Genomic DNA, 26653 nt, shown 5'->3' with positions numbered 1-26653 from the left:
AACTCGATGACGTCCTACTGGATTCGGATCGCTCGCAGTCTAACAGTACTACGGCTTCACCAGGGTCTTTTTTTTTTACATAGCATATATGCTCTACATATCATTTTGATCACTAGCTACTGCTGCCGCGCGGTTGCTTCACTGTTGCATGGTATGATTAACTCATTGCATCGAATACCGTTCGAATGCTGCTCTACAATAGTACAATAGGTCTAGGTCGCTTGATACGTGCATTAAAACGTGAAGTACGGAGAGAGAGAGATAGAGCGCTCCTCCTTCTCGGGGCAGATCATAACTTAAGGAAGCACACACATAGATGCGAAAAATAAAATAAAATAGAGCGATAAAATAGACGACAAACAGCAGGCGCATAGGTCCTGCGAAGACGCACCACACGTGTGTGGTGAGGCAGTGGTAATAGATACGGCTCGATCAACAACGGACCACCGAGGATCCGGCTATCGGCGCAGACGTAGAATACCGAGTAAAATAATAATAAAAAAACCGCAACAGAAAGAAACTATCAATTATGGCCGCTCAATATGTACAAAAGTGTGTTGTTTTTTTTTTCGGCGCTCCGACGTCTGGTGCACCCTCTCTCTACCCGATAAACTGCGTCAGATCGGGAAACTGGAAGCCCTGGAAGCTGAACGATGCCGATCCCGTTTGTGCCTGCACGATGCGTGACCGCGCAATACGCTGAGGAGGTGGCCGCAAACTGATCGGAATGTTACGACCCTGAGGAGTGGTGTTTTGCAGCACCAGACCACACTGGGCACTGCACACGTCATCTCGCAGGATCACGTCCCGTGGCCACTCGCGGGCCAGCTGGGCACAGTCGGTGATACGCAGCGACGCGCATTGAGGCTGTTAGTGGGGGAGCACAAAAAGGACATCGTGTAAGTGTTCACCATTTCCGGTGGTTTGATAATGCCCTCAACTTACCCCTTCGTTCGTGCAGATGCAGCTGGTACACGGTGACGGGAATGCCGATTCTCCGACGTTCACGTTTTTCCCGCCAATCTGGCATCCCTGCACGATGTTTTCCCGCCATGCGCTGAGATCAATTTGTTGCATGGAACTGCACGGCACACGTGGATTGCTGTAAGAAGCCCGGAACGGAACAGAACGGAACGGGTCAGTTAATGGACAAATCAACATCAAGAATAAGCGGAGCCACGTGCTTACAGGAAGTTGCTTGGTAGATCAAACGCCGCACGCTGCATATCACCGGTGATGTCCAGATTCTCACAGATGATCCTCGCCAGCGTTGTCTTGCGGATCTCCGCCAGCTGACCCTCGGTAAACTTCACCACGGGATCTTCATTTTCGTACCTGTTCGCGAGGGGGAGAAAGGCGAATAAACCAGAGCGTTAGTGCAAACGATCGTAAGACGATTCCACCTACTACCAGACCTACCAGAAACGATCGCATTTACGCAACTGCCGGAACTGGATAGCGATGATGCAGGCGAACGTCGGTCCAACCAAACCACCCTGGAGTGGCCGCTCGGACATACCACCCGGGAACAGATCGATATCATCCACGTGCGCGTAGATCCGGCGCAACCGAGCGATCACTTCCGGTGGAATTTCCCGTCCCAAATCCTCCCAAGTTTGCGCTCGCTTCAGATTACACAGCGCGCGGTAGTTGTTGTACGACGGGATGCCATGATCTCGTCCCCGGTGGATGTTAAGCGCGATCAGATCGAACCCGGAGAACGGAATGCGACGATCCTCGAACAGATGGTTCGTCACCTCACCGGTGATGAACTGATCGAGTGTTTCCATCGGTGTCGCGACTAATCCACGCGAGATCTCATCCACCAGACCGGGTTGGAGGAAGTTATCCGTACGGAAGAACCCGTCACGCAGCAGCAATGGTGGATCGATCGGTTGATGTTGCACACTCAACCGTGGAATGTGCGGTCGCAACAGCGAGTGGCCAATGCGGAACGCCGCCGTACTGAACTCCGTCACGATCGATGGGTTGCACGTCGGGTTGTACTCCTTGTAGTAGCCCTGCGGTAACAGCTTCAGCCCGTACAGGTTCACTGCGTTCCAGCTGAGTATGCGCGGCAGGAACTCGTTGTACGTGATGTGTTGGTTCTGGGCGATCACGATACGGCGTGCCTGCTCGTACAGCTGGTCACCGTTCCAGTGCGGATTGACACCACGCAATCCCTCGACGATGCGGTTGTGCTCTCGCATAAACACGGTGTGAATCGCCGTCAAACCCGGCTGTTCCGAGGCGCGTCCATCTCCCGCAATGAAGCAGTATCCGCTCGGGGATTTGCACTCCGGATGTACCGGGCTTTGTGGCAACAGTTCCTTACCCTGGATGGGATGGATTGTGGAGTTAAGACGACCGGAGAACCCACGCAGTTTCTTGCCAATGCACCCGTTCTCGCCGTAGATCTGGGACGCGTCCAGGAACGCCGTGTTCTGGTTGATCTGTTCACGCGGTCCAAGCGTCTGTTGACCGGGTAGGGAGCGCATAGACGGGAAACACAACCTCTCTCCACTTGTCACGTTCACTTCCGGGTAATAGTGGTCACGTGGTGGCACCGGGAACGGGCTACACTCTGGATGAACGGTGCGTGGTGAATCGCACGATCGGCAGCTTGGAATCGACTCGTGGAAACCCTTGTGGATCGGTGTCATCGTAAGATCATGATCAAGGAACTGAGCGTACTGCATCACCATGAGTGAGTAGCGCGTGTGCAGATTCGAAATGTCCGGATGGATAAGCGAGGAGATCGAGCGTGGATTCGGTAGGGGTGTACCGGTGACGGAGAGTGACCGTGGTTGGGACACACCATCGTCGTACACCGGTGGAAGTAATCGGGCGAAGGTTGTGAGCGATTGACCCAGCTCCGGGTTGCGCAGGTTGTTACAGTGCGCGGTCAGTGTGCGGAAGGGTGTCGTAGTGTCACAGGGTGCCTCTAGGTTTTCACATTGCGGTTCCAGGTTGATCGGTGAGATCGATCCGGTAATGAACTGGTTTACGTCAACGCTCTGGAGCGCGTTGCTGAAATCGTCACTCGCAAACCCTCCCAGGTTGTTGTCGAATACTTGGCGCTTGCGACGTCTCAGGCTGTGGGAATGGAAAGTGAACGTGTTAGTGTCCTGGAAGCTCAAGCAAAAAGGACGAAGGCAACGATAACTTACGTGTGCAGCGAGTTGACGATCTCGTTCGTGGCCAGCTCGTAGAATAGCGAGGTGTTGGCGATGATCAGCGCGTTTCGGTTGGCCTTACTAAACGAGGCAGCTGTACCGTCCGGGGACTTGGCATCAATTCCTCCCTCTATGCAGAAGAAAAAGGACCCGTCAGTTCCGTTGTCACCTCGTTTTAGCGTACGCAATACTTACGGCGAACCCATGCCTCGTACTCTTGCCGTTTGCGTTCGTTCAACTTCGTCTTGGCCTTGTTGATGGCACTAGAGATCAGGTCCACGTTCAGCTCTTCAAACTCAGGCGGTGTCGGTTGTTCCTCCTGCATGTACTCCTCAACTGCGTCGTCCTGCTCGGAGCGCCAAGCGGACACATCCAGCCCGGCAAGTTGTTCGCAATTGAGTCGTGCATTTAGATACGGATCCTCACGGATGAAGGCCTTCGGTTGGGCACGCAGTACGTTCTTCGTTTCGCACAGCATTCCTGACAGTGTCACTCGCCGGATAGCCTGAAGTTGGGGCAATGTCAATGAGGACGGCGGCAGATCGTTCTCGTACCAAAACCGATCGCTGCTACGCATGTTTGCGAACTGGATCGCCATCAGGCAGGTAAGCGTTGGTCCGAAAACGGTTCCGAGAGCGGGCGTTTCCATCAACCCACCGATCAACAGATCGATATCTTCCGGACTCCTGAAAACACGGAACGACGGAACAAACAATTAAACACTGCACTGCTCAAAACACTGAATCTCTACTTACTGGTACATGTGCTGCAACACCTCCCGTTTGGCCTGGTTCAGACCGAAGTACTGCATGTCGTCGAAGCTGAGCCTAGCACCGAATGGCTTCCCGAAGCGTTTCTCGCACAGATTGATCGCTTTATGGTACGCCGGTACACCGTGATCGCGTCCACGCTGTATCGCCAACGAGATCGGTGTCCACTCGTCGTTAAAGCTGGCATGATCCGGGATGAATGTCTGCTGCATGGCCGGCGATGCAAGCAAAATTTCGGCCGACATCGAATCGTTGTACATATCCGGTGGAAGCATCGTCAAGAAAGCCGGTATAGCGCCTACTGCGACTTCCGCAAAGATCCCAGCACGGTTAGCGCTGGAGTACCCGGTATAATGTCCTCCCGTTTCCAGCCGCAGATCGGGATTGTTTGTGATCTGGCTGCCGAGAAGTATCGGCAGGAACTCGTTGTACGTGATGTGTTGAATCTGTGCCATCACAATGCGACGCGTTTCGTAGAACAGCGTCGTGTCGCTCCATTCCACGTTCAGTTTGGCCAGTTGTTCCGCGATCCGATTGTGTTCCTTCAGCAACACCGTGTGTAGTGCCCCAATCGCACCAGGTTCGTTACACCGTAGACACGCACCGGTGTCAACCTTTCCATCGAGGAACGTACGTAACGCGTGGATCTCTTTCTCCGTCGTGCCGTACAGTCCGGAACCATCCAGAAAGCCTGAGGCTGCGTTCATCTGATCACGATAGTGGAACTCACAGTTGGCCGGATCGTGCGATGGAATGGAGCGTTTGTACTCGCGGCAACCTTCGCCCATATTCACGTAACACTGCACCACGTCATCCTCCTGGGCGCCATTGTTTTGCTGTGTATCGTTACGGCAGCACCGATATTGCGAGTTTGGTGACAGAATCTGCACCAAATCGTACGCCAACAGTTGACCCCAAGCCGGCAACATGGCCGTGATGTGTGGATGGATGGCTTTCTCATCGACGAACTGTTGCAGATGGGTCACGACGAAATCCGGTACCGGAAGAGCGTGCGTTCCGATCGAAGTGCGTGGTTTGAGTCGTCCGTCGGCGTAATCCGGTTGGAGTAAGCGGATAAAGGGGTCACTCCGAGCGCCCCAGTACCGGTGGTTGAAGTTGTTACATTCGCCCGAAGCCGAGCGGAACTTACTGGGTGGACAGGGTTGTGGTTGCTGCACTTGACAGTTGGCTGGACCGTTTGGTTTTTCCAGCAGAAGTGCCGCACGGGCCCGCTCTTTTAGGTCGGCTCCCGTGGTAATGTGTGCCAGTGCAAGCAGCACCAGCCCACAAGCTGCCAGGTACCATAGTCTTGGTCTGTAAAATAGGAGAAGAAACAGAAGGAACCGGGTGAATCAAAACGTCTCAGGTGAATCGATCGAACGAAGGACTCTTTTCGCGTGAAGGTCAATGACGTCTTTCACGGCACGTGGCATCAATTCTCTAATTTTATGGCCGCTTTCGCCAGCGAAGAAACTCCCAAAACACGGGGATCAAACGGGTTGGCGTTTTTGAACGCAAATCTAAGGCGGCTGCTAATCGCGAGTCTGTCGTCATGACGACCAGCTGGTTCAGGAACGGTCAGGGCGAGACGACGAAAGTTCATTTGAATATTTAATTTACCGGGCAGGACCATCTGGCACGTTGGTGTGAAGACGCCACAGCATCTTCTGGTTCCTCCACACGGCAAATAAACATTCGCCTCAAAGCTCACGCGACAAGGGCTTACGTGACGATGGCGGATTTAAGTTGCCACGAAGGAATGCTGATTATCGTCGCACCCGCCGAGGTGGCGCTTGTATGGCGTGATAGAATGATAATGTCGGAATCCGGTTTGGGTGGTGCCATCACCCGGGCGGTTTAAGAATTCTTGGAATCTTCTCCCCGGGCCCCTGCCACCGGTAGTAATGGCGCGGGACAGGGGGACTAGTTCAGGATATTTTTGGCCTACAATAAAGTTCCTGTTTAGTGACGACCGTGAGGCGATTTCATTTGCATGGTAAAGATATGCGTGGTTAGAACAGTTTCGGGCGCGGGTTTGCAATCAGCCAGCGAAAGTGAACCCACAACGTATATTTTTTAAACACACCGAGGAATTTGGAATCGCTCTCTCTTTATTTATATCTTCAACAGGATGTTTGCATTCGAGCAAATGGCACCACCATAGAAGTGCATATGTTTTTTTATTGCGCCGAAGAAAAAATAAGACAAAAAGGAAACAAAAGCGGTTTACTGCCGCAATAAGTATCTCCGATAAGCACCCATAATTTCCCTCTCGGCAAGATTAATTCATTTCACCCGGAGACTTGGTGCAATAAAAAATGCCTGGCGTCTCGTCGCGGGTCAGAATCATAAACTCCAACTTTCTCGGCATGGCAATGCATCGGGGTTAAGAAAACAGGCGAAACGGAAACGAATACAGTATACTGTGAGTTAAATTTATGTTGATCTCACCAGCGCCATGTTTCCCTCGCAAATATGGAGGCTTGACAAATTTGTTGTACGGTGTGCAGACGTGTTTCACAGCGTTCGATTTATGAACATTTCAAAAACCAGTTGCCTCGAATGGCGCTGTTGCTCGAAAACATGGCCACAAAGATAAGCATTTTGGTGGATGGAACAACGGTGGTTGGACGATGTGTGCTAACGAAACGTACGAATCTGATTTTTTTTAATATTTTAACGCGATTGTTGAGATCATGTACCGATTTATATCTGTTTAAAATGACCTGCATATACGTTGGATGGAACAGTTGCAGCCCACTAAAGCTGTCTGCATTGCAGTCAATGTAATTTTAATGCCCACACTTGGAAGTAATGCTGGTTTTCAGAAGATAAAAGTGGCTGTTTAGGTAGCTATTATTGCAATGCGCGAAATCAACGACATTCGCAGAAAAAAAAGGAAGTTGCTTTTCTGGCAGCGTAATGATGGAGGCATGTTATTGATGATGTCTAATCTATCCTAAAGGTCTATTCGTGCCTATTTCGTTGCATCGAAGATGAATGCAGCGACGAACGGAAGGTTAATCCATCTGTCTGCCGGCGCATGGATCACGCGATCGAAGGGAAGATAAATCACCCGCGAATGGGTTTCGCCAATAGCCAGCTAGTCTCGCCCGAATGGCCAGACGACCTTTTCGTCGGACGACGGATGGATAAAATCGCATCCGAAAAGCAGGCGCCTGATTTGATTATCCATTTGAATGGGGGAAGAAGAGAAATGGTTACGATATGGCTGCCCATTCGCGCACGGACGATCGTTGAATGATGATCATTGACGGTTTCGTTGAGAAATGCTAATGCTTAATGGGTAGACAAAATGGTGTTATGTAAAAACCAATTTCATCGGCATCTTGGCGTAGTTTGCAGCCATAGTCGGTGTTCATCTGGAATCGAATATATTTTCTTTTGCTTTTCAGTCTTATTACTTCTTATTGACGGATCATTAGCTCTTGTATTTTATTGTAACATTATGCTAAATGTGTTTTGAATAATGTGTGAAGATTCGCCAAGAATTACTACAACGAAAGCTACTACATGGAGTAGTAAATTCAAATAATGAGATTCAGCTGAAGACAATTGAAATGACAGCAACGTCAAATGTTGCATGTTTTGTTGTATCAGTAGTGATTGGTGATCGTTGTGATCAGAAAGTAACAGCCATTTAAACAATCGTAGTGTAGTTTTTAAAAACTGTAACCTTGTGTGAAAGTACTCGCGTATAATTTGTACACGAATCTACTCGTTGAAGTTTCATTCCTTGGCGTTCATGTAAGTCAAGTATGAATTTTAAAAAACAAAAGAAAAAGCTTCATACATATTGATAGAAATTACTCCTTCTGTTTTCTGATCCTTGACTTCCGCTCCGTCCGGCGGCGCTGTCCGTTGGGTGCTATTGATCCATCTTACGGCACCACTTACGACCGAACCGTGGGGAGGGAGAAATTAGGTTATGTTTTGGTTTCACTTTCATGCGAAGGGTACGTAAGCCGCCTACCGTAGACGACGGGTGCAAAAGCCGGCGCGCAACCATCCGGCCCGGCGATCACGATCGATCGTCCGTAGCACCTCGGGTTGCATTAGAGGTTACTCGAGCGGAAAGACATAGTTTTCGTTTTACTTTACTCGCCCTCCCGGCGAAAGGAGGAACCGCGGCCGGTGCTTCGGTGTGGCATGCGTACACCGTCGGTAAACAGGTTCGGTCAAATTCCCCGTACAAACACGAATCGCGCAACGCGAATTAACACACTTTTTCGCCCGCGGTCAGCCGGAACTGGGAATTGGGTGTCAAAGCGGGAAAGGGTTGCGATTCTTCTTCTCCCGGACTCGAGCCTCGATCGTCAATGGCGTAACAGTGGAGTTGATGAGCAGTGGCGTAATAATGGAGCCGGACCACTTTCTCCGGATTACCGATCCCGGTCTGTTGCCTTTCGTTTTTTTTCTTCTTTGCTTCCGATTGTGGTCACGCCCGGATTTTAAAGCTGAAAGTGAGACACGTACGTGACCTTCACGTAGGATCACGCTCGCTTGCAAAACCGTGTCGTGAATTTACATGCTTATCTAATATATCTCTACTCTTTGGGTATATTGCATCCAACGTGTGTTTTAAATAAGGCGCATACATTTAAAGTCAGACACAGATAGACCATTTATCCACATAAATAGTTTGTATTTATTAGCTTTTAACTAGAAAATCAACAAATAAAGTTCAAAACTAATATGACACGTCATCACATCCCGTTTCCACTTCGTACATTACTTCCCGTACGGTTGTACATGCTAAACGCTAAACAGGTTTTATAAACATTTCTAGACACGTTTCTGATTGACTGTGATTAAATCGGCACACATTTAAAAAAAAAGTCTCAAAAAACGGAAACAAAAATACCCCGTAGGATTTCGTTGTTTGGATATTCGTCGTAAGCTGCTTGCTTTCGTCCTGCAAAAATGACTCACCAAACACCAAACCGGGCAGGGTTTGAAACACGAACACGAGTATTGAGCGTTACGACATGAAAAGGCCAGCCTTTGGGGGAAGTGATTCGCAGACACTCGACACTGAGACTCGTGCTTCGTTGGGAAGCGCGGGCGTCATTTCGATTAAATGCCCTGGGTTTGTTTGCGTGTTTTGCGAATCATTTCCTGCTCGACAGACACGCCACACGTCTCAGGTAGGACAGTTTCTGAGGTATTCCGAGTCGAAGTACACGACCGTGATAGTGATGTCGTCCCGGAACAGCCGCACGATGTCCTGCGGCAGGGACAGCATGTGCGATAGTTTCGAGTGCTCTACGCCGTATTCCGTGCCGCCGAGCGCATTTCGAATGAGATGGGTCGCTGCGTTTCGGTCTAGTGGCTTCTTTTGCAAGCCCGCCTTCCGTGTGCTCAGCATCTGACTAATCTCCCCAAGCATGATGTCTTGTTTCGGGAGCTTTAGCGGTTGCAGAAAAGCCTTCCCGTACATGTGCTCGCCGACAAGGTGCACCGTTTGCATAGCACTCATCGTGTCCCACAGCCCATCGCTGGCGATGATGAGGAACTTATCGCGCGGTGTCAGTATGTGGTGTGTGATCTCCGGACACGCGCTCAGGTACGGCGGAGTGAGATAGTACGGTGCAATCACCTGTTCCCCGAACTGCGGCACGACCAGCTGTTCGAGCTGCTCGCGTGTCCACTTGTACCGAAAGTCACCCATGGCTCGCAGCGGAGCTAACTGACCCAGCAGTCGTTCGCCGCGGATAACCGTGTCGCGTTCGGTGGCCGGATGTTCGCTGAGCAACCGACGCACCTCACCCACGTTGTCCGAATTGTGCTCATTCGTGAGCTTTTTGGCGATCCATTGACCGGTGTCGGTGACGGTTCCGAGCACCGCCGAGCAATCGCCAACGGAGGCCACGTGTAAGTGGGGCCCGTCTATGTGCGCCACTAGCGCCACAGCACCACTCATGGCCACCGACATCGTCCTTAGACTGGGCATTTCGATAGCCTCTCGCGAGAGATCCTGATCCAGTCGGACGAACGCATTCTCTAGCGTCTGGTGCATCTGGAAGCCGGCCAGCGTAGTGTTGGTGAGCTCGTTCGCGAACTGGATGAAGCTTTTCTCGTACAGTTCCTTAATTTCGCTAACAAACTCAAGCTGCAAAGGCCCGAATATACGTGTTAATGTTTTGCTGTTTCATTGACCATTCAAGTTTTGACCGGTTTTCTGGCCGAAACCCGATACTGTTCCACTATGCCTTGCCTTATCGTTGTGACAGCTCAGAAAGGAGAAGCTCTGCGAACCGTTCAGCATGTGCTGGCGCAGATCATCCGGAGGCACCAGTGAGGCTGCGATGTAGCGCATCAACCGTTTGCTTATCACCTGCGAACAGGCGGGTCCTCCGTGGCCATCGAAAATGCCCACCAGCAAACCGGACGTGTGCACGCAACTTCCCTCGCTGCGCGAATCTTCGATCGGTGAGTTCGACGCGAGCTGGTTCGAGTCATAACTCTTAACAGAGCCGCTAAAAAATTCCTGCGTGTGCTCATTCGTCCGCAAAATACAATTTACCTGGAGAGCATCGGAAACAACGGGCGAAACAAAATGGTAAATGTCCGAGCGCTCGGTCGTTAGATAACCTGTTTTTGAAGCTACGGATACGCACGTCGTATGGTGAGAGCTTTGGTGGGCCTGTCGGACGGTGCAGGGCGGTCGCACGATGGTAGCACCGGCTGAACGCTGTCGTCAGCGAATGAATCCGGATGGCGAGAATTTTTGGAGCCATGTTCGACATCTTACAGTGGGTACAGAAACTCACCGAGATGCACGTTTTGAATGTTTGAATTTGAACAACACTATTTACAACTGGCCGTAGCCATATTTACGTAGCACCTACACAAGGAATTGACACTATATAAAATGTAAAATCAAATGAGCTTATACTCGATTGAACCAGTTGATGTGAATACGCATGTTTGCTTGCGTCACGTCACCTTGCAAACTACTACGATATTGACTTTTCAGTTAGAGTAACACGTGGTTTACTATCTAACATATTCACGGACAAGACACGGTTCTAAATGATTAAATGAGTCGTTAAATGAGGTGTCTCCTGCGAGTATACACAGAAAATATTTGATCGAGATACGGTGCCGTTGAGCTACCGGCAAACACAAGCGACGAACCGGAACGGATACCCTAACCTAACGTGGCAACGCCGTGCCCGCTGACAGATTAAGGTAAGAAATATAACCGACGGAATTGATTACTTTGGCTGCGGTAACGGGTCGCATCAGAAAAACAATCACAAATTGTTGCATAAAACCTAAAATAGAAACCAAGTATCAATCAGAGAGAACGTTCTTCCAACCGGCACAGATTTGCTGGCGAAAATCACTTACGCACGATGTGTTACACGGTTGTTTGAAGGCTGCTTTCTTTCTTGATTGTAATGTTAATGTAATTGAAAGCTTTAAATTATTTCAAATTGAACAATTACATTTCACTTCAGTAAAAACATTTCCACCAAAACAAGTTCGATCACGCCACGATATGACATTATCTTTGACACTGTGAATGTCAAATGTATGATGTCAGCTAATTTTCAAAAGTTAGAAACGTCAAATTTCGAACCGTTAAAGTCGTAGCTGAAGTAACTGGTTCAAATTCTTTATGATCTCGTTGACATCATGTATCAACTTTATTTTTAGTGTATTTTGAAATATGAAAATAAATAATAAATACATTTGATCGATGTAATTATAAATGCAATAGAAATAGATTAATCGTTCGATAATCAAAATGCGAGTAAATAGTAGTGCAAGAACATATGCGTATTAACAACTGCAATATTTGTGAATTTCATGCTACACAGCATTTGCTTCATACCATTCTGATGAGTTACACTTTATTTAAGATCATGATCGCATCCCGGATGCGGATGTTGTTAGGCGTGTCAGGACCCGGAACTCGAATCCATTTGGAAATTATCCAGTCGCGAAGCGGTTGTATCTTTAAAACCCCATCTCCATTTCTGTCGTTTGCTGACGAACCGTGGGTTTTGGCGCGTTTTTTCGCTCTGACAGTGGTTCTTGATAGTGCTTGCACGATTCCAAAATCACTTGTCATGCCCGATGCGTACAGCTGCGGACGGATCATATCAACCAATGCAGATACCAACAGGATCGAACCAGTGGCGGATGGATTGCCCGTAGCGAGAACGATAATAATGATTTCAACCATTAGCGAAAACCCCGCAGGTAAACATTGACGAATCGGTTTAGCCCAGCACAGATAATCGGCATGATCGTTATTGGGCCTGTTGCTCAGTCGCACAATTTGCAACTTGATTGGCGTGATAATTGAATTAGGGGTTGAAGGGGTTGCCGGAGATCTGCCATGAGCGGAGGGCACGCTGGAAAAGAACTACAACGCCGGGTATCCCCCTGACGATATTGTTGGTTTAGCAACCGGTGCGAGGAGAACGAAGACACGAAGAATAAATGCAAACACAAACATCTCCGCTGACCTTCGACAACGAATGGGCGATGATTTAGGAGCCATCACGTCTCGTTAGATCACTCGCCCCTTGTCGGAAATTCCTTTTGCCGATCCTCGTGTTGATCCTCGACGATCAATTCCTTCGACGGACTGACCTTTAATCAGCTGCGTGCGTGGCGTTAGACAAATGGACTCTTTTGTGTGCGGAATGTCTCGCACCGATGCCGCCGTGAAATGACCCACGGAAACATGCGGTAATAAATCCTCCGCGAGGCTCGTCTGAACAGCAAAAGAATGTACCCCTCCGTAGGCGCAATGATACCTGTTCGGTAAAAAGTGAAAGTACTATTGGAGTGCGGCCACCTCTAGGGCACAAAACGGACGGGTAGAGCGACCGTTGCGTGGTGTGATGGGCAGAAAACAGTGCAAACACCTTCGCTGCGATCGATCGAGTGCGAATAAGAATATAAATCAACCCATCAGAGGCGACGTTCGAGCGTTCGGCCCTGGCGGGAGAAGGACCGTACAATTACCTAACCTAACAGCGTGCGCCTGCTACCCACCGCTCGATGGCGTCGCCTCGAGAAGGTTGAGGCTTCAATAGAGTCATCTCCTGACGCCAAAGGGACACTGATGAGAAGGCCCTAGCGCCGGTTCGTGATGCGAATGGCAGGTCGCACGGCAAAGTGCCAATTTACGACACCGGCAGCCATCGTAAATCGTCCGCCGTTGGTGTCGTGCCCACGAAAAGCCCGTGCTTAGGTAGACCCTGACCGGCTTCTGTACTTTCGCCGTTGCGAGGAGTGCTCATTTCAAATTCTTGCCGACGATGACTAGAAGAGTGCTGATGCCGATCCAGGTACGAGACATGACTGGAAGTGTGACGATCGGCACGGGCATGTTTGCGACTCGGTCCTGGTTTGTTTGATTAAATCATCATCCTCCCGGATCGGATAATTATGAATGGTGGATTGAGGCGGGTTTGTGCACCTTCACTACATTGTACCGTGGCAGTTTGGAGTGATTTACCGATACCGAAGCTCGCATGCAAATAGCGAAACTGATTGCGCGGTCGGCAGCCCCATGGCGGGGAGAAACAAAAGACTTGGCCGTTTGTCGAATGAATAATTCAGGCGACGAACCCCTCAAGTGCCGGTGATGCCGATGTGATGATAAAGTTTAGCAACGAGATTATCTGCAAATGATGCATCATAAGCCGCCCAAGACATCGGCAATGAAAAAGATCTCTCAAAACTGACAGCGGATGGGAGTTTCGATAACAAAAAAAAAAAAAACAAGAAAAATGGCGAATGATTGTTCCGCACGATCCTCACACACATTTGCGCTATCTGGTGGGTTAATCGGCTGTTTGTTTGCGCCTCGCCAGAAGGGCTTTTTACATTACAGCGGTTTATTTGCTCACCACTCTAAGCCGTACGGCTGGATGAAAAGGCAAGTGGTTAGGCAAACGCGAACGCTAACACAAACGCTCACGACACGCAAATTTAGCGCGGTTCTCGGCGCGTTCTAGGGTTGCCGAAAGTTCAGTGTCACATTCCTGGAAGTCATCGTTCGAGATTTTGTTTTGTTTTAGAAGGGAAATCCCAGGGAAATAGCTGCCGTACTGGATGGTAAATTAAATTTGCTTAGTTTAATTTCAAGCCTCCATTTGTTTCGTGTAGTTCACACGACCTTTCGGTGGTTGAAAGGTTACAATTGTTGATTAAAAACGTTGTTGATCGCCATCGGTGGGTTATTATGTGTGAACTACGATCATGAGTGTTAAAATTTTGTGTGACCTTAATTTAGTGCAGATCGGGTGACATCAGCTTGTAATTAATATGTTTTCTCCCCTTTGAAAATCCTTTTCTCGTGTCGCGATCGATGTTTTGCTATCAACTGATGAGACAAAAAATGCATGTCATCCAACGTTTCACAGCCGTGGATTGGCCATTGCGATGAGAATCTCAACAAAAGCCTGGTTCCTTGAGCGATGAGTGGTGCATGGCCGCTAAAGTGCTATAGTAAAACTGATCAACGCCATTTCATCATGGATCGGGTGCCCTCGATTTACCTCGATTTAGTACGACATTCCTCGCGCTTGGTCGTCTGTTTGTTGTTCTATGTTCGATTGCCCTAGCCACGATCACCACTCGCGAAAGCGAAAGAAAATACATCAACCGATGCTCGATCGTTAGGTGATCGTCACTGGCAACGTTCCTTGGGCCCAAAGGGATCGATCGTTAAGGTTTTCGAGTGCTCTTTAATGTGCTCTAGGGAAGGGTTAATTCCATTCGCTCGATGGGGCAACAAGAGGGCCTACTTGTGGGCCGTTTCAGCTCAAGAGCCCGGTCGAGGATTTGCATGGGCTAGCAGCTGATCGCTTCAGCATAGCAGCATCAACCATCACCGGCATCAGCGATCCAAGGCAGACGGGAATCGTTTGCGCCAGACAACGGCGCTTATCCGAAAGCGAAATCATCGTCCCTTTTTTTTTGTTGGCGCGTGACAATTTGACGCCATCGTCGTCGGGGTTTCTGGTGCAGTAGGTCGGATGCAGTAATGACATAGGCCCCCGTTTGCGGTTCGTCTGCCACTCGACGGACGGTAGCAATTTACGCATTAGTTTGGTACGCGTCGCACGTAATTATTGTGCACGCGTCGCGTGGGTGGCGCAAGAGTGTGCAGCAAACCACGTCCAAGACGGCCGCCAGCAAGACGACGCATTTGCGAACAATGTGCTGCTGGTAGGATGACCATGTGCGATGGGCTTTTCGGGATCGGTGTTTTCGAGGTTGCAAAACTGACACGTTTGCCTTTTGATGAACGTGATGCAGACACAAAAGCCTAGAGTGGCCCTTCGGGGGTTGGATCGACAACGTGTGGGAGGTTCAGCAGCATTTATTGAGTCAGATCCAACAGCTAGCATTTCGTCAGCAGGTCGTTGACTCCTCCACGGTGATCGCGTTGTTCGATAATGCATCAAAAAGGGGGCTTTTGTAAATATTTATCATCACTCGAAGCATCTCACAAATGAACCCTCGTTTCCTAACGATTTCGATCGGCTTCCACGCAATTAGCTCACCCACGATCGAGAAGCCGGTGAAGTCGACTTTAAACTCGATCGATACGGTTCGAGCTAAGGTATGCCCGGTTCAACGGCATCCCTCGAGGTGCTGGGAACATCTCGCTCCATCAGGAAGTACGGTTGCTCTGGCGGCCGTTTGGGAAGAATTGGTGTGAACATTTTCAACCTCCACGGTCGCTTTCCCAGCCCAGGCCCCCGGGTGGTGCGTGTGTGTTTTTTTTTCGCAACGACAACTTCCGTGAAGTTTGGCGCCCGTTGCAAAGCGATGCGATTCATTATTCGCGGTTTGCGAGAGATCGAACATTTCCCAGGGCGTTAGTTCGGCACTAATGGACGGCACGATCGGCGTGATAGTGGAGACCCCGTGATCGCGGATCCGTGGGAACGTGCGCTTCTTTCATCGCCAGTGCTCGAATGGATGCGAAATTTGCAAACCGCGAGATTCCGCAAGCTAAACTGGGCCGTGACTGATGCAGGGTTTTGAACCGATCGAGAGACCGTTCCGGTTTGTGGAAATTCGGCACCCTTTCCGGGGAGAATCTGGCTGAAAGCGAAAGGGCAGCGGCAATGAAATTGCAGACCACAAACGATCGTTAGCCAAACTACTGGTTAACCAAAGACGTGCTGGAAAATGAAGAAATAATAAATTCTTGCCTTACATCATTGCCGCTGCGAGTGGGAAAAACTAACTCTAACACAAACGTTCGAGGCGGGAAAAAGGGGTGCAACCATAATTTCACCGCGATCGTTTCACGAGTTAACCGTTCCGTGGTTGTGATCACGCAGAACCACGGTGTCAGGGTTGCGAGAGAGTAAAAACAAACCGGATTAGTGAAATCCGGCCGCAGGCGAACGAAAAGCAGCCACATCCTGACCGAGTCGGCAGCCAACGACATGGTGATTTAAATTTACGTGCATTCGGTTAGAAACTCGTGGCCTTGGGGAGGGCATCGCTGGCGTTTTTGTGCATCTTTGCGGTGTGGTCCATTTGGTCCACACAAACAAAAACACGAACGGTTTTAAATGCTCAAACGAACGATGGTTCCGTTCTGGTGGCCAACAAAAAAAAAACGCACCCGCATGTTCCTTTATCTGCCTCCGAGGGAAGCGAGTTTTTTCAACATGTCATTGCATAAACCAGCCACATTTGCAAGCTCATTTTGCACCCCAGCCTGGGTTAGCAGACGCATACAAATTTTCTCATTTGCACGTTTGCCGACGATCACAAGCGGGGGCTCGATCGTTTGCGCAGAAAAGGTCGTACGGTGCCACCGAAAGAACCACCCACGATCCAGCCACGAAGGAGAAAGTTTTCTCGAGGTCTCCCCAGCGAAGCCCTCCTGGTTGAAGGAAGGCAAAATGAGGAAAAAAAAAAGGAAGGTTAAAACCGAAACGCGCCATGCATCGGAAGTAGAGCGGTGGATGCTGCATCGCATGCTGGGAGAGGCTTGCGTAAACTTTCATTTTCAATAACGACTCCGGTTCCGTGACGATCGACCGATCGACCGTCTGGATGCTGTTGGGTGGGTGGGTGAATGTTTTTCTCCCGCACGCAGGAGAGAAGCGCGACTTTTCTCCTTTGGAGGCCGGAAATATTTGCCCAGTACCGGTCACCGAAAAACGGTGTTTGCGCGTACCCATGTACGGGGACGTTTTTAACACACATTGTTTCAGACCGTTGGAAAGTTGGAAGCTCGCTCGTTTAGTGAGAGGGTGAATTTTTTTTTCTCTGTGTTTTTTTTGTTGCTGCCCTCACTCGCTTCGGACAGTCGCAGGACATTGAAGCGAGTGGGAAAACGATTCATTAAAACCATGCCGCCGCGAGTCTTTTTCCTTCATTCCGCGTAACTTATGCAAGCTGCTGTTGCTTTGTTGGTGTCGTTGGTGGCATGCTGTTTTTAAATGTTGCGCGGGAGGCTTAAGAGAGATAAGTGACTCCTACCCCCGAGTAGGTCGAGTGAGGGTAATTTCGGGAAATGTCACGACCATCGATGGTAAATTATGACCGCCGTGGCAGTAAAACACATCGAAGCCCGTTGGGAACGCTTAGGCCACCGATCGGTTCGTACCCACCGATGGCGCCGGATAGAGAAATTGCAACGTTATTATTAGACACAAAAAGCGAGAGAGAAGGAGAGACTCCCTTGAAAACACTCAAACCAACGCACGCGCAAAGTACGATCGCACGCGTATATTCAAATCGAACACGAACCGAGTGGTTTTTCTTATCGGTGGCTGCGGAAAACGAAAGCCTGGCGCCCATTTCCCATACACTCGGAGTGAAGGTGCGAAAGGTGCTGCCCAGCATGCCGGCAACGCACACTTTCACGCACGAGGCACGATCGTACCGCGGGGTTCGATCTCGCACCGGATTGCGCATTCACTTTCGATCGTTTTTCTGCGGCTCTTACTTCATCTAGCGAGAGTCGCCGTAACTGACGAACGGTTGGTGTGCTCGCGAAAGGAAGTGGAAGCTCTTTCACTGGCGCAGGCCGGTTCCTAGCGAGTGAGGCACGATTACGGACGGCATCGAGCGGTGAGATGTTGTAACGCGGACGAAAGAAAAAAAAATATAACATCTTCCGATCGGACCGGATCTGCAGGCAAGATATGTCGTGGCGCCGTTTTTTGGACGTCACTTTGTCGCTTTGTTTCCGTGGCCATTTGATGTTTTTGATCGGACGCCCCGGAAGCAACATCGATCCGTCGATCGCGTGGATTTTGGATGCTCAAAAAAAAAGCATTCAAAAGCCCGTTTTGGTTCTAAGCGTGTTGTGAAGTTTTCTAGCTTAAATGCTTCATTTCGACGGTTTTCTGCTCATCCTAAGCCGCATTAATGACGATGCACCGATCAGAAGACTGCAACGGGCGGGCAAACGACGAACCCGCGTGTTAGCGATGGTTTACTAATTACATTAAATTATCCCCCTTTTGCCAGTTTCGCCCGAATCGGTGTGAAGGTGAGAATTGAAATTAAACTGTCTCATTACGGTGCTAATTGGCGGTTGTGACGGATCCGGAGCCACCACACACACACACCTACACATCCCAATCGATCGTCAGAACGTCCGCAAATCCCGACAGCATGCAAATGCAGCGTGCGATCACCCGATCGTGCCCGATCGAGCGAGCCAGCTTTGCCAAGTTTTGCGAAGCGCGAAGAAAAAAAAGAATCGTGAGGGGAAATAAATAAAATTAAACTGCCACCCTGCGGGCCGTTTCGGATGTGACCCGGGGACATTTGCCGTGCTCATCCCCGGAACCGGTTTGCCTTGGGTTCGATGCAACGCGACACGGTGTGCATCTGCCTTCGTGGTGGCGGTGGTTTTGCGATTCAACGAGTCCGGCAGAATTTTGGCCCTCGCAAATGCAATCGGTGGGAGTTGAGTTGGCTCAGGAGCAACAACCTTGCGGACAGCCAGCAGATTGCAGCAACTCGTCTGGCGCTGTGGATTTGCGTTAATTTGCGTAAATAAATGTGCGTGCTCGTGTTCGTTCTTCTGCCACGGGTTTTTGCTGCCAGATGGGGCAGGTGTTTAATGTCACCATTTGTCAAACCTCAAGTTCACGCCAAGATAACCCTTCCGAGCCCAAACCGAGGTGACGCAAAGGCCGTGTGCCACACATTCCTCCCACCGAAGCGATCAATCATCGGAAACGTCGTGGTGGAGCGATTCGCCTTTGGGTGACGCGCGAAGATCACCGACACGTTGTTTTTCTTTCAACTCGCTGCGCTGGCTGTGCCGTTCGGCGGCCGCTTTGTATGCTAATTAAAGACGGAACGAGGAAATGCATCTACGGCGTGAAGCGTCGACGAGAAAAGCCAGCTGGCGGCTGGCAGGCAAGCGATCGGGTTTGGCAGACGACGATCGAGCGTTGGCGAGAGATCGAGTGGATTGGGGCTCGTTTGACAGCTCATTGGCGTTGCGAGGTGCGTTTTCTCGCGGTGTGATGGATTGGCGGCTGTTGCGGTGACCTCCCTGGCATCCCACCCCCGTCATGGTGGGGGAGGGAGAGAGGGGAGCGAGAGGGGAGTGTCGAAGGTGGAAGGTGCGGGAAGTAGAAAGTGAAATATGGCGACAAACCGAACGGAACAAAAGCAGCGCGAGGAAGCAACATCTTCCCGCGTTGGCACAAGCGAAGGGCCGTGATGGTGTGCCGATCATCAGCATGATGATGATGATGATGATGATGTCAGTCGATCCGGATGGAGAGGGTGAACAAACACACACACACACACAAACACACGCAGACAAACAACCGAACCCCCGGAGGTGACAAAACCGGAGCCGGTTTTCTGCACGTGCGTATTACAAAACCGCAATCCGTTCGACGCCGAGCTTCGCCAGTTGAAAGCGACGAGTTTTCGTGTGGATCCCTTCTCCACCCGGGGAAGCGGTTTCCTGAAAGGATCCGGATGATAAAACATTCCAGCAGAGGTCCCGTAACCGAACGAGCAGGGCCGCGACAATTTGGGCGTGTTCGAGCTCGCGAGAGAGCTGTTTTGGTTCCTTTTTTGAGGGTGGCAGATTTACGAGCCGCGTTACGTTGCGTGCCGGTTTATCGAGCGTGCGAGTGTCGGTTACGATCCCGGATCTTTGGATGGCGTGTGTTCGTTGCCTCACGTCGGCTTCTCGCATTACACGTGGTTGCGGTATCGCATTGCAAAAAAAAACAAGAAAAAAAAACCCACACACAACACTGACAGCAAATGAATTGCAGTGATTCCGGAAAATCGCACTCGATCAGAATCCGGGATTGCCGGGTGATCTCTACACTAGTAGCAACCGGTAGCACACACACACACACACATGGGGTGGAGTGATCTCGAGGTACCTTCGCAAACGACCCAACGAAACGGGCGCAACCAGAGGGAAAAGGTTAATGATGTTAATTGGGAGTGGCGCAGTTTACCTGGAGGTGGTACGCGATTCTGATGGGTTCTCGGGAGTTTTCGTTTGTGAGCGCTGTAAGTGTTTCCGTGGGAGCGTCATCACATCATCAACAACAGCTGCTCGATCTAGCCAAGTTGGCTAGATGAACCTTGCTGCTGTTGGATGGGCGAACGATCGCTACTAAGCCGCTCGATCGATCAAGGGTTTGGCGGGTTTTTTTTGTTGTTTTGGTGTCAAACCGGTCACGATCACACTGTCGGATCATCGGTTTGTGGAATGCTCGGTCAAAATATCCCATCGACACCGACCAGGGGGGGGGGGGGCATAATTGGGTGCAGAATTCATTCACCTTCGCGGTGGATTATGTTAATTCGTGCCCCGCGTGCGAGAATGCAAAGACGAATGGTCGGATGGTCGAACAGGTACCCTTGTTGAGGTTGGGAACGATTCCACGTAAAAGGCACATGTTCTGTGAACTGTTTCAAGCGAAATCTGTCATGCGGCCAACGAACGACTTGGGCGCGTGTGCAAGCGACGAACCGACTCTTGATTGATCGTTCTTCCGCGTTTGCGATTGTTCATGAAAATTCATCCGAATTAACCGATCCGATTACGATCGGGTGTCCGCCCGATTGACTCATTTTCGTATTCCTGCTCATACACGTCTCGTCTTAATCGCGTCGAGTTTATGAACGCCATATTATATCGCGAATTCACCGGTAGCGTGTGTCGCAGTCGATGAACAAAGACCGCACCGTTCGTGTTTATGCATATCCTGCATTAAACGAGGCGTGTTTCGAGAGGATGTAAAGATCAAAATACGCCACTCCGCGAATGAAATAAAATAATAAAAAAAATAAGTAAATAAACCAACGCTTGAGTCACCACGCTCGGTTGCAATCGCGATCGTGGCACGTCGCTAGTTGCCATCGGTGTCGACGATGGTGACACCGAAGTGGGTACTTGTAGCTGGCATAGGAGTGTCCTTCACGATGTGTCTCAAATGGACCGCCAATGTCCAATGTCACCGGGAAAGCCAACCCGGTCCGGTTGGAAACAGGTCCCGCGTGGCCTAAATTTGCCTGTTGGTCCGATAGCACGATCGCCAGCGACGGGGAGATGCAACGATTCGGGGTGTTTGTTGGGTGTCTAATCAACCAACCAACCGACCGATCGAGTTGCGCGCCAACGTGCCATGGAAACATATGTTCGCACGAGGAGTGATGTGCAAGTTATGACCACGGTAACGCGAATATGTTGCGTGAAGAGGGGCAACATACATAAACAAAGAAAAGTGAGAAAAGAAACAAGCAAAAAAAAAATCACAAGCATACTCGTATAACGCGTCCGTAAGGTGCATAATAAATTGGCTTCGCTTTTTGGCCGCCATCGTGGCGTAACGCGGTCCGCCCAGGGAAGGTTATCTCTGGGCCAGGCCTTCGGTCGGCGGGCGTTGGTGAAGCCGCCAGTTTTGTCCCCACGGAAAGCTTATGTATTATTAATGAAGCACGATCGGCGGGCGAAAGGATCCTCCACCTCTGTTTTAGGTTTCTGGGATCCGCCGGGTGGTCAAATAAACGCGATGCGAGGCGTCCAAACAACAAGCTGTTGTTACGTCGACACCGATACGGGCCTACGTCACCGTTTTGTGCGTGTGTACGCTCGCTGATTCTGATTTACCACCGTTCGCCGGTTGATTTGTGGCCCACCAAACTCGCAAGCTGGCAGGTGCAGGAAAGACAGTACGACGACGGTAATTTGTCGTCGTTTTTCTCTTTCCCATTTCCACGGCCGGTTTGCTGGACCTCCCCCCGGGTCAGTTTCTGGCAGGACCGGTCTCGGCAGCTTTGGGTCGCGGGAGACTTCGCTTCCTGGCCGAAATATTTGCGATTATAGGCACCATCTTCTTCTCGTCGGCACAATGGAGCCATCCCGAGTGAGGTTCCAGGAAGCGTTTTAACTTTTCGACATAAACCCAAGCGCAAGGTTCGTCGACTGTTAACAGGTTTTTCTGCAGCAACTCGGGAAAAGGCTGCTGTTGCCAGGCAAACAGCGGTTCCGTGTTCGTTGATCGTTGATGCGTTGAATAGTTGTGCGGTTTTGTTACTTTTCATCGATCGGGCGATGGAACAAAAATGAGATTGCAAGTGTCGCTCGTCAATGCGTGACATTGTTCTAGCACCAAACCGTTAAGTGTTGTGCTATAAACTGTGTGGCTCCATTAGTTTTGTGCCAAAATTGAGCCGATCACACGATTCGTCGCATGCCATAAACACACGGTATATCGTATAAGTAGGCTACGATCGAGATCAATCTCGGTTCGGCTTCGTTTCACCGACGCGATCGAAACGCTTCCGTTATGTTTGCAGAGAATAACTTTAATTGTTCACACGAGGTTTTTTTTTCTTGATTTCGCACTGATCAAAGCAATATCTAATGCACCCTGGCTCTGGTTGTGTTTGCGGCTTTGTTGCAACATTTCGCGGTTCGCACATTCCACGGTGTGAGGGGTTTTGGGATGGGGCCGAAAAAAAAGTGTGTTGAGGGATTAGTTTCACAATAAAATTGTGGCGGTTTTTGTTTTTTTTTTCGTTTGTTTGTTCGCTCGGCGGTGGACTTTGCCATAATAAGCGCCAAATCTGGACTTAGTTCGACAGGCGGCAGCGGCGGCGGCGGCGGCGGCGAGAAACGTCGAAGCGGAAAAGCCGATGCTTCAATGAAATTACTTTGTTATCTTACGCAACTGGTGGGTGGGAAGAAGAAAAGAAAGATGAGGAAAATAAAAACAAAGCACCAAGCTAGCGGGGGTGGCAAATAACGGGGTCGCTGCCGAAAAGTAACGTCCCTCGGTTTCGATCGTGAGATCGAGACCTTAGACCGGAGGAGTTAAAAACGGTCCAAACGAGAAGAACAATGATGCGCGCGATGTCGAGCGGGAGGATTTGAGATTTTCTTTAATTTTTTTTTTCGTTTCACTTCCCCACGCCGCCACCCTTTTCGGTGCTCTCCATCGTGCGTAGGCCGCGCAGGAAATAAATTATGGAGGGCGATCGAGCTGGCGATGGAAAACGCGCATTCGCTTCTCGATTGAGCGAACAATGTTTATTCAATTTTAGAGGGCTTTTTGTTGCCCCCCATCATTCCCCCGGTTAAATGCTAAATGGCCGTGTGCAGAAATCGAGCCAGGTTGCATAAACTCCCGAAGGGAGCACGGAATTGCACGGTAGAATTGTTCGCGCAGGCTGCGATGCGTTATTAAACGTGCCAAGCGTTGTGGCTTTAATTGTGCGAGCTTGCAATTTGGATTGATTGCAAATTAGCGTCGAAAAAAAAACCACCCCCCCCCCATCACGGATCCGTTGATCTCATAATCGCTTCATCGAATTAATTTTGCTTCCGAAAAGTAATCGATGGCAATAATTTACGGCTGTCGGATGGATTTGCTTCAACAGATTGGTTTGTTGAGGGCCTTTTTTTTTATTTAATTTTATTTCGCACATTTCCGCGGTGCCGAAAGTCGTCGTCGGCTAGTAAAAGCACACAAACACACACACATACACATACGCGGGGAAAATAAACGAGAGAAAAGACGTACCTTGCTGCACGGACGTCGGAAGATGAGTAGGCGCTGATGTTCATTTTCGCCTGCTTTGCTGTAGGGCGTGCTGTAAGGACACACGCGTCACACAAACCTAAACATAGGGCACCGCAATTCGCGATCGCGGATTTGGAAGGGTTTCTTTTTATGTGTTTGTTTTTTTTTTGCTTTCGATGTCACTCGACGATCGTTCACTTTTTCCAATGATGCACGCGTCTCAACCCTATGGGAACGGAAGCAGAATGCGTTAAGATTACTTCTTAAGATTTGCTCTCTCTCTTTCTCTCTCTATCTCACACGCACACACGACGGGGGCGGAGGTGGTTTTCACTTTCACTCACGCTGGAGGAAGCGTATCGGGTCGGAAAATGGGTTCGGAAAAGTGTTGCTTCACACGGCGATCGCACCACGAGGATCGCGTTTCGTTACCGAATATACAAACGCACACACACACACACACACGCGCGCGTGTACCGTTCCGGATGCTGGTGTTGCTGCAACTGTTGCTGATGCGCCCGCGAGTCGCGAAAGCTCGACAGCCCGCTTTTCCACCGGTTTCACTCCACGCTGATCCCACCCCAAAACGGAGATGAATCGAAACCAAGAAGCAATGAAAAAAAAACGGCCAAAAACACACACACACCCACACGCACTCACACACGTTCACAACGGCACGGGACTGCGAATTGGCACGCGTGCTCACCTCGGCAACGGCTGCTCAACGACTGACCTGAGCCAAGGTGCGCCGATCGTGCTTTTATGAAACCTAAAACGCGGCGCCCAACGGCGAGGCTCTCGCGTGCTTCGTCTCACTCGAGCTTGGGCTCTCCCGTTGGGCCGTCTGGTGGTGGTGAACTGGTTTTGGACGGTTGTCGAAGAGGGCTCAACCGTGATCGTGCTTTTTTTTTTGCTCACCATTTTGTTGTTGTTGCTGTCGATGCTCATTTCGCACGAAATCCGCACAAAGATCCGCGACGACGGTGGCCGGCGAGGCCCGAGTGGAGAAAGTTTTTGGGGGCAGTCGCGATCGCGCGCCCCGAAGATGGCCCCCTTGGGGTGTTGCTGCACTTGCTGCTGGGGGCGATCGTGAGATGCGCGTAGCGCTTGATCGTGGACCAAAAAACCCGCAACAAACAGCCGGGGAAGACGAAAAACGAAAAAGAAGGCGAAAAACAGCAACCCAAGGCTTGATTTGATTTGCATCGGCAAAAGAACAGCGAGCGTGGTCACGCTTTGGAGGGCATTTGGTGCGCGCGTGGGGAAATTCTCGGTGGGCTTTTCCAGCGCCCGTGGGTGGTTTTCTTGCCACCGAGCACGGGGACAATGCTGGGTGGCAATAAATGCAAGAACCGTCACCAAACGCGCCGATGAGTCATCGCTGACGCAACCGATCCGGTTGGTGCAATCTTTTCCTCGCTCAAGAATGTATGAGCCGGATTCGCGATGCTCGTGCACGTCGCGCTTATCAAGAGGGTTGTGTTTTTTTTTTATTGTTTTCCCTGTGAGGGAGCGTGGTGTGGCCATGAATTAAGAGGTGTGCGTCATTTTTCCCTCCCCGATTGGTATGCGATCGCATGGATGCAGTTAAAAATAAAATGTAGTTCAGCGAGCACTTTGCACGTCGTACGAAAATGCGCAATAATGCACGGCCAGCTTCACCAAGCGCCTTCTCCAGTTCCATTGTTTTGGGATGAGCTCTGGGTTGGATTTCGAGTGCATTTGTGGTGTGGAAAGGATCGACGGGCATCAAATAGACGGAAAAAGAGCGCATACAATGCTCGGTCATCGCTATTTCGCCAGTCTAGCGCGGTTGTTTCATGTTGTGAAATTGTTGGTTGCTACTAAATTTAGCTCCCACTTTTTAGCCGCCGCACGGTGAAGGCAAACCGTCGAGGTCGTTGCGAAGGGTTGTTCCGATGATGTTCCACTAAAGCGCGTGGCGTGGTTCGAAACACGAAAAGAATTCATATTTTAACGTGCCCGGGCGAATTTGAATAGCAGATTTTGGCCGGACGAGAATGATCGTAAACCGGCCGCGTCGATTCAGCAACACTTCCATCACGAAATAAATAAAAATTAAATAAATACAACAACATTGTGCCCCATCGTCGATGGGACGGGCGTCCTGTAAATGTGCGCCTCACGGGAGCTGGGCAAACAAAAATCTAGCCGGAACCGCACCAAACCTGTCTTATCCGTTGCTCTTGAGCACGAAGACGCTCCTCTCGAGCACTTGATGCGTGCGTGCGTGCGTGCATACGTGTGTATGAGTGTATGCACACAATTAATAATTAAGCTGCCGTTGCGCAACGCTACCCATTAACGCGGTTGTCGCTCGATCGTCGGTTGGCGATCGAAATGGCCGCACGGTAGGTAAATTACGCGAGAAGCTCCTTGGGCGACTCCTTGGGGAGTGTTTTCCACCCGTTTTGGGGAGGTGTTCACCCCCACGGTGCTTTGAGCGTTTCTCCGTCGGCACGTCCATCTGGTTGGTTGCGCTTGAATTTCAAAATTCGAATATCATGCCCGAGGACAGAGCGTTCGCGATCGCGATCGCGCATACCACCGTCAAACTTGACCTCGATGAGGGTTGTGTCGTTTTGTTTGGGAGTGTATATTTTTTTTTCGTGTGTGTCTTTCGTTGGCCCCC

At 50.2% G+C, this 26653-nt stretch overlaps 2 protein-coding genes across 2 annotated transcripts; both read right to left on the bottom strand.

Moving 5' to 3' along the window:
- Positions 1 to 2: 2 nt before the first annotated feature.
- LOC128727326 (uncharacterized) lies at positions 3 to 24802 on the bottom strand. The gene is made up of 9 exons (XM_053821222.1): positions 24641 to 24802; positions 24001 to 24226; positions 3932 to 5260; positions 3372 to 3862; positions 3171 to 3306; positions 1420 to 3096; positions 1189 to 1335; positions 946 to 1102; positions 3 to 867 (listed from the first exon to the last, which is right to left on the bottom strand). Exons 2-9 carry the CDS (start codon positions 24042 to 24044, stop codon positions 601 to 603), a joined length of 4248 nt encoding a protein of 1415 aa, XP_053677197.1. The 5' UTR covers positions 24045 to 24226; positions 24641 to 24802; the 3' UTR covers positions 3 to 600.
- LOC128727327 (pyruvate dehydrogenase [acetyl-transferring]-phosphatase 1, mitochondrial) lies at positions 8681 to 10716 on the bottom strand. Its single transcript, XM_053821223.1, has 3 exons — positions 10588 to 10716; positions 10185 to 10493; positions 8681 to 10079 (listed from the first exon to the last, which is right to left on the bottom strand). The coding sequence occupies exons 1-3, from the start codon at positions 10714 to 10716 to the stop codon at positions 9111 to 9113; spliced, it is 1407 nt and encodes a 468-aa protein (XP_053677198.1). The 3' UTR covers positions 8681 to 9110.
- Positions 24803 to 26653: the final 1851 nt, after the last annotated feature.

This window comes from Anopheles nili, chromosome 3 (assembly GCF_943737925.1).
Source record: "Anopheles nili chromosome 3, idAnoNiliSN_F5_01, whole genome shotgun sequence".
NCBI lineage: Eukaryota > Metazoa > Arthropoda > Insecta > Diptera > Culicidae > Anopheles > Anopheles nili.
This window is presented reverse-complemented; position numbering and strand designations above follow the sequence as displayed.